The 8,143-nt window shown below is 47.6% G+C and overlaps 2 protein-coding genes across 2 annotated transcripts; one reads left to right on the top strand and one right to left on the bottom strand.

The window, feature by feature from the left end:
- Positions 1-1,997: 1,997 nt before the first annotated feature.
- BC939DRAFT_43285 (uncharacterized protein) lies at positions 1,998-3,096 on the bottom strand. Its single transcript, XM_051553243.1, has 3 exons — positions 3,015-3,096; positions 2,871-2,929; positions 1,998-2,750 (listed from the first exon to the last, which is right to left on the bottom strand). Exon 3 carries the CDS (start codon positions 2,747-2,749, stop codon positions 2,171-2,173), a length of 579 nt encoding a protein of 192 aa, XP_051406576.1. The 5' UTR covers position 2,750; positions 2,871-2,929; positions 3,015-3,096; the 3' UTR covers positions 1,998-2,170.
- A 2,826-nt stretch (positions 3,097-5,922) lies between these two features.
- Positions 5,923-7,418, top strand: BC939DRAFT_468989 (60S ribosomal protein L11). The gene is made up of 3 exons (XM_051557966.1): positions 5,923-6,035; positions 6,685-7,196; positions 7,315-7,418. The coding sequence occupies exons 1-3, from the start codon at positions 6,033-6,035 to the stop codon at positions 7,334-7,336; spliced, it is 537 nt and encodes a 178-aa protein (XP_051406577.1). The 5' UTR covers positions 5,923-6,032; the 3' UTR covers positions 7,337-7,418.
- Positions 7,419-8,143: the final 725 nt, after the last annotated feature.

Below are 8,143 nucleotides of genomic sequence, written 5' to 3' on the forward strand. Positions count from 1 at the left end.
GATCGGAATTGTCACTGTCCCATCTGATTAACCGATTCAAAAGCCGCTGAAAAAATGAATCTCGTTTACCCTTCAATAGGATATTGTTGAAGTGTTCCATTCTTTTGTCGCGATGCACTCGTCCTCGATCTCCGTCAATTGCTGGGAATGTTCCGAACGTTCTTGTTATGTAGAGATTGGTCACCAAAAGGCCCTCGCGTAGCAAATCAGTATGGACTCTTGCCATCGTCTGCATGGTCTCGAGGAGATGGTCCAATAAGAGGCTACGGTCCTGGTCATTCATGCAAGGGAATGACTCTTTGAGACTGTGAATAAGACACGACTCAATCCGGCCAGGCCTCATTGCGCGCATTGGATGCAAAGATGCAACAGCGTCGACCATCAGGTTTGTTGGGTTGATCTTGCGGGGAACAGCGTTCTCGTTCAGTGGTACATCGGCATCACGAGCCTCCCTGGAGCTCTTGGTATATGTAATCTTCTTGAATGCCCTTTTCTTGGGACGTTCTGCATCGATAGGCTGGTCCTCAGCTTGTTGATCCCCCTCGTAATCGCTTCCGCTACCAGAATTGTCGTCAGAGTTGTCGTCAGAGTTGTTGTCAGAGTTGTCGTCAGAGTTGTTGTCAGAGTTGTCTCAGACTCATTTCCGTTCATTGTATTCTCTTCAGCAGTTGTCTTCAGACTCATTTCCGTTCATTGTATTCTCTTCAGCTGAGACAGCAAGAGGAGCAAGGAGGTTCACCACTGCGGCATCATTCGAGATATCTGCATTGTCTGGGAATGTATCATGATCGTCGTCGTCGTCGTCGTGATCTATGAGCACACTAGCCGTGGATCCGGGCCGACCGATGGTCCGATCTTTCACGCTTACAGGCTGCGTGTTTTTGTCCTGACTTGTGAAGGCTGACGTGAAAGCCCTCGGACGGTATTTGTGGCCAGTGGTGTATCTTTGAAATCTGTTTTCCGCAGACGAAAGAGAGAGAGAGAGAGAGCAGCTAATCAGACATATGCCCTATTTTCAGTACGTACATAGCTTGGTTGCACACATTTTAACTCAAATAAACTTACTCATTGGCATGGTTCCTGACCGCAATGCTATCAACATTTCTTGTCACTGTTCCTGCAGAGAAAGCCATGCGAGCTACCAGTGGAGGCACATGAGGTGCCGTGGTCGACCCTGATTGTAGCTGTGGGAGCGCAAGCATCTCAACCACATTGTCGTTGCCTTCAGTCTCTGAGAGCTGGACAGGAATGGAGTTAATTGGCGTGAGAGTCAAGGGTCTTTGGCTTGGTCGGGACTTCTATGACCAGTGGCTCCTACGGCTGTGTAATGGTACGAATTGGTGATCAGCCAGTACCTGAAGCAAGTTGGATCGACATAGATATCTACATTTCATTCTTACCAGAGAGTCAATGCCTCGACTCGATATATGATCCTTCTTATGGACTCATCAATCTCGTCATCTCCTTGAGTGTATTGGTCCAGGGGCGTCTCAACCAATTTCACAAAACTGTCCAATGACTTCTTGACGTCGTCGTGATGAACATTTTTCCTTCTGCAGAGTTCTTTGACATATCCGTCTACCGAACGGTCCTTGCTTTTCTTGCGAAACCAGTCTTTTCTGATCGCAGAGATATCTTTGATAGCCGTGCTGAATGACGTCCGACCCACACTTGGGTCATAGTCATTAAGGCTGACGACAGCGGCAGCGACCCACTCTTCCGGTGTTTTGAGTCCGCAGTGACGAATAATATTCTCAATAGGGTAGCAGTAAAAGCGTATCCCTTTCGGATGTAAGCGGATGAGCCGTTCAGCGCCTACGAACATGAGATCACTGTCGGTTGAAACGACTACGAGACCTGGGTTCTCTCGTGCCTTCCTGCCGACACAGACGTCAAATTAACCAGCACACACATGCGCGTTCCAACCGTGAGACTCTTGTAGTTCATTGACGATGGCCCTTGTGGCTCGGGGATCCACACCACGGGTTCTAATCCAGCAGGGAAACAGGACTTTGCTGAGAAACGATTTAAATCGAGAGACCTGGCTGTTGGATAAGTTGGACTTTGCCTCCATTAGCGACAGTCGTGCCTCGGCGATTCCGAGATACTCGGACAACTTGAGGATTTGTTTTTTTGTGGCCCGCTGCCGTCTCTCATGGGCAAAGGTTTTCTAGGTTGTCGGTGGACCATCATAGTGAATGAAATCTTCTGACTTTTTGTAAAATCTGCCGTAGATCCTGTTCGGGACGTTGGCTACGAGGGGCCAAACAACATCGCGAGCGGAGTTCAGTTCGTGATATACATCCACCGGAGGATGTGAAGGAGGCGATAGTGCAGCAGAGGAAAGTGCTGGTGCCGAATAGCGCAGGCCCGATGACGATGATACCTGTTGAATAGTCGTTGAGTTGATCGAAGAAGCATTGCAAGCCAAAGACGAGTTCGGAGGAGCCGTAGACAGATTCAGTGCAGACAGGTCCGATGCGAGACCCTTGGTCGTTACCGGGGACGGCAAAGACCATGATTCTTGATCCCAGTGGGCAAGACGAAGGACAGGACCAGGGATTCCAATGGAGACATCTTCCTTGGCCATATTTTTCAGTTGCTTGAGCAGTAACCGTCCCTCTGTGGTCTTGAATTTCATGTAAGAAACGGCAGATCCATCAATATCGCATGGACCTTCTTTCTGTGGATCAACAAGCTTGATGGCTTTGCAATCTTTAGCGAGTTCGAAAGCCTGAGTTACACCCATCCTGGAGACAGATAAGTATCGTGATGAGGTAATGAGAACAAGTTTGAGTTAATACTTAGAATGAGGGTAGGAGGGAAACATGTCATTGTTCGCGGTGATCTAAAACTAAAAAAATTGCAACCTTACGTGCTTCCATTCAAGAACGCAAGTTTAATGAGGGAGATTCATCCACTCAAGGGCCTAGAAAGTAAGGACAAGAAAAGGCTAAGAACAACAGTAATTGTGCCCATTGTGCATTGGGATAAAAAGAGCAAAAGGACGTTACAGGTCGGAACAGCGTCCGTGGCTCAAGCCCGGGGTGTGGCTCTTTCTTGGATTAATCGGATAGAGGATAAGGCCAGAGAGAGAAGAGAGAGAGAAGAGAGAGAGATAGTGTGTGTGTGTGTGTGTGTGTGTGGAGAAGGAAGAACAAACGTGGAAAGAAGGAAGAACAAACGTGGAAAGAAGGAGTCGAATAACGTTTAAATTTTAACGGCTGGGGGTTGCTCCATGTTAGGCTTTCCCACCCCTTTAATGTCGTTGACAAAAATTAAAATGATTGTGTATCCAAAGCCCGTCGCATCGAAGACCGCCTGTTGCACTTGGCGATGTTCTCTCGTGTGCCACTCTATGATCTTAACCAGTGAGGGTAGCCATCGTCCTTGACTCGGTCTATCCTGTTTTGAATCATTCGTGTCAACAAACACCGACACCCTGTATTTATCTTGACTTCGTTGTTATGTAAATGGGCTTATGATTCGAACATTTGATTTTCTGATATTCTACGGTGTGATTTGTACTGTTTCACTGCTCGCTCTGCAGCCTCCATTGGCAGTCCCTTCCTGTAAGTGTCCATATATCTAAATGCCTTCCAAGCATACCTTCGTATGGTTTCAATAGGCACCGAGTCCAGAGCCTCAGGGATGATTGACTGGAGACCTCGGAAGGAATAGTCGCAGTGCTTCCGGGTATAGCGCTTACTTACTCCCCAGTACATCTCTATGAAGTTGAGCTCACAATGAAATTTGGGATAGAAGACAATACGCTGTCCTTCCTCCCTTGCAATCTCCTCCAGTATCGAGCCCTGAGCAACAAAATCGGGCTGCAGTTCTAGAATTCGTTCTGCGCAACAGTCCACTCGATCAGGGTGTTTGTCGTCAGCCCTACATCTCGAGCATGTTCTAGGGAGTCCATCAATCCAGAGACCTCGGTCCTTGAGAACCTCTTTCATTCCCTTGGGGTTTCCTCTTAACGCCTCGTTCGCGTAATTATCTGGAAAGACCATGGTGTAGTGGGTTCCATCTACAATGGTGTCCCGCATGGCCGCTTGCTTTCCACCAGACGAAAGGTTCATCCTATTCACCACCAGTGCATCTTTGGCAACACAGTTGTGGTTTGATGAATTATCGAACGCCCAAAGTCCAATCAGATTCGGGTGGTTCCTCTTGTGTATAGTGATCGCTTTCTTGAACTGCCGAGCCATGCCTTCAGCGGTCCAGTAGCCATCGTGAATTTTCCCTGGGTTGATGATCTCTCGAGTACGTATCACCTCGCCATTGTCATCGATCGTCTTCAAAGGTCCCTCAAGTTCGGAAAGAAACTCACTGACCATGATGGACCGACCATGACCTTTCTTGCGCAACGGAAGTTGACCATTTGGATGCCAAAGCATAGAATTTCCTTCGTTCGAGTAGAAGATGCTCTCATCGTGAGTGTAAAACACTATCGCCTGTTCGCCTGCAGCCTAGAGCAAAGAGAAGTAATTTAGCGGTACGAATTAAATATCCATGAGTTACCTCCTAATCGCAACAAGCACTTACCAGAGTGGGCTCGATGATCTTTGTTTGATCGTTGGCGTCTACGGTTATCATCCTCTTCTCGTACTCCTCCATTCGTACAAGAAAAATCTCCCGATACTCTTTCACGTCAGGTCGCTCATGGCCATCGAAATATAGGCCCTTTTTTGCCTCTGAGTATATCCAGCCCAGCGCATGTAGCCACCGACCTGCTGTTGACTCGCTGATTGAGAATTCGATGCCATTTGCTGGGAGGAAGACGTTATTGATGTGCCGCCGGAGTATCGATGGCGTGATAGTGTATTTATGGTTCAACAATATCCAGGTTCTCAACTCATTAAAGTTATCGCCTTCGGTTAGTTGGTTCCTGGTTTTGGCATGCTTCCCTCGACGCGACACAGTGATTTCCTCATTGTTCTCCCACTGAGTAGCCCATATCATGATCCTTCGTGAAAAGTGCACGCCTCTGCCAAAACCATTCGCCGTAACCAGAGCTGCCTTAGTCTTGCTCACTCCTGGGACCAAGCGGCGTAGGTACTGCTGGAGTGCTTGCAAATTAAAGGCCTCGTCACTGAGGGGCGGATATTTCTTGTACTTGTTACCCAAGTAACCTTGAATTTCCAATACCATCCCTGCATTGCGGCGCACATCTACATTCCCGAAAGGCGATATTACATATATGTTAGTATTAATATATTAAGAATTCATATTATAGGCACACAGTATCCAGTTATCATACCTGAAGGTTCTACTTCCTGGACAACTCTCTTCCGGCGAGGAGCTGTCAGTGTTGGCACAGTGAACCCAAATGTAGAGAGGGGAGGGGTGCTTACTGCTGCCCTTTTGAGGACCATCTTTCGGTGGTGCAAATTTTGCCGAGTGGTTCCATCGTAAGGCTTTGTCGTCTTCACTGAAGCAGCAGCCAATCGCATACTCGTAAGGAGTTCATCCCATTCCTCGTTATTCCTGAGAGTTCTTCTGACTGCCTGCCAATCCTCGTCATCAGTGTCGTCTTCAGCAGGTCCATCACTATCCGATTCCGCGAGAACAGCATTCCATTCCTCAATATCGCGACTTGACTCCTGTATCTCATAGCCCGCTTTCACAGGCACATAAATGACGTTCTCCACCTGCAGTTCTTGGTAGACTGGGTCAAGAATAGGCGGGGGTGGTTTGGGTTTTTGCGCTATTCTTCTTAAATGCTACGTGAGTTTCTTCACTCGAGGCATTCTAAACTTAGAGGAAAGGAATGCTGACGACGATGGAGTGATGATGAGAATCACGGAAAGGGTCGGTTGAATGGAAAATACACATGGACGCTCCAACATTAGGACTAAACGTCAATGGTGACTGCTGCGACCCAATTATTTGACAAAATCCAAAAAGTGTTGTCTTCAGATGAAGTGCACCATAGGGATATAGGGTACCCTTAATTTAGCTTGCTTTATTTCAGTTCTGAGTGTGAGAGAATTGGCCCTTCTCTTTCACAGCCTATCAATCAAGCCAACATGGTACATACATCGCCGGGCTTCAATCCATGAGCGCAGCATCATCGCATCCATCGCTATCCATCGATTGATCGATCTCGACAACTGCGACAGTCAGCATATTACCATCCAGCGTCATGACTTAGTGAAGAAGCGAGGAATTCGGCAAATTCAATAGTCATCATCACTCCTCAACTGCATCCACTCGCTTTGCTTAGCCGATTCACGAGAAAGACAGCCAAAGCAAAAGACGTGGTGAACCGCCGATCATCCACTCAGCGTCTACGTCTATTTTAACTGAAGCTATATTCGAGTCGCATCAGGACAGTTGATGATTCTCTGGACGTCCAACACTTCACAGCACCGTTACACCCTTCGCTTTTGCACGTTTTCAGGATGGTCAAGCTGATTCAGCACTCGCGGTACCAGGAGTCACTCAACAGGATAGGAGGGCGAATACAATACAGTCTGATGTCCTCTTAATCTGGCGACCGAGAGGATCAGGGTCGGGATTAGAACCGGAGTCGTAGTCAGGATCAGAATCTAGGACTCAGGAAAAGGACACCCACCATCTTCTTCCTTGTATACTCCAGGAAACGGATGGTTCGGAGGCGGCTAATTGAGTTGCGGTCTTAATAACTTCGTCTTATTTTGCACTCTCTATATCAATTAGTCCGCTGAAGACCAGACTCAGAAGAACGTTATGCGCGAGTTGCGCCTCGAGAAGCTCGTTCTCAACATTTGCGTCGGCGAGTCCGGAGACAGACTCACCCGTGCCGCCAAGGTTCTGGAGCAGTTGACCGGTCAGACCCCCGTCTACTCCAAGGCCCGTTACACCGTCCGTACCTTCGGTATCCGTCGTAACGAGAAGATCGCCGTCCACGTCACCGTCCGTGGCCCCAAGGCCGAGGAGATCTTGGAGCGTGGCCTCAAGGTCAAGGAGTACGAATTGAAGAAGTCGAACTTCTCCGAGACCGGCAACTTCGGTTTCGGTATCCAGGAGCATATCGATTTGGGCATCAAGTACGATCCCTCGATCGGTATTTACGGTATGGACTTCTTCGTCTGCATGAACCGCCCCGGTAACCGCATCACCAAGCGTCGCCGTGCCGTTGCCAAGGTTGGCCCCAAGCACCGTGTGCACAAGGAGGAGACCATGAACTGGTTCAAGCAGCGTTACGACGGGTAAGACACACAATTAACCGTCATGGACATGGACGCTGTCTTTTGTGATTGCTTTCTGAGATGAAAGTATTGATGTTGACCATGCTTGTTTCTTTTTTTACTTTCTACGTCTCAATAGTATCCTGACCAACCGCAAGTAAACGGTTGCTACGGGATAGTGGACATTGTATCTTGAATAAATGCTTGAAATCCTCACTGATAAGCGAGCGTACAAATCAAAAACGAGCATTGTCTCAATTCGGATCAACTCGATGGATGTTCATGGATATGTGTGTCAATGGTTATGTTGACAAGAAACAGTTTTCAGGACAGGACGCAGACAGAAAAAAAAAAAAAAAAAGAGCGGACATTGGTTATGAATGACACACGGGATCTGGCTTATCCACAGTTGAACATAACGGATGACCCATCGCCATTTGACGAGATATCGAGGACTTTTTTTTTTTTTTTTTTTCGTACGGATCAAGGGCAAGGAAGCAGCAGATAATACCGCAGGAACTGAAGATTATTTTCTAGCCGCTATCGGTTGTAAGAGGAACAGGAATTGAACGTCTTGCAAAATGAAAAAGGAAGAGAACTTGAAAAGAAAGGCTGCCAAGAAGGAAGGAATCATTGAACAACAAACGAGAGCATCTAATTTCTATCCTTAAATCCTGGAAATGAATAACCTGGCAACTCGGCTATCTTGGCAAATGGTCATTTTGGGTCGCCTTGCATTTGTATCTTCATTTTTCTCCGCACTTCTGTACGCCGAAGGAAGCTTTATTTAGTCAGTAGCTCTGACATCGCCCTCCTTCCTCACGTCAGTCGTAGCATCAGCACCCAGCAGCAGCGTCAGAACCGGCGTTTCTTACACACTTCTTTTACTTCATAACTCGTGGAATGTAACCGAGACCCTGAACCAGATTGCCCTAGGCTCGAATTTCCTCATCGCAGTCGACGGACAA

The sequence above is a fragment of the Gamsiella multidivaricata genome, assembly GCF_025024155.1.
Source record: "Gamsiella multidivaricata strain RSA 2152 chromosome Unknown BC939scaffold_123, whole genome shotgun sequence".
NCBI classification, from domain to species: Eukaryota; Fungi; Mortierellomycota; class Mortierellomycetes; order Mortierellales; family Mortierellaceae; genus Gamsiella; species Gamsiella multidivaricata.

Excerpts from the sequence above, each read along its gene's own strand:
- BC939DRAFT_43285 (XM_051553243.1), bottom strand. The coding sequence starts at position 2,749 with ATGGGTGTAACTCAGGCTTTCGAACTCGCTAAAGATTGCAAAGCCATC.
- BC939DRAFT_468989 (XM_051557966.1), top strand. Across the intron at positions 7,197-7,314 it reads TTCAAGCAGCGTTACGACGG|TATCCTGACCAACCGCAAGT; the intron begins GTAAGACACACA and ends ACGTCTCAATAG.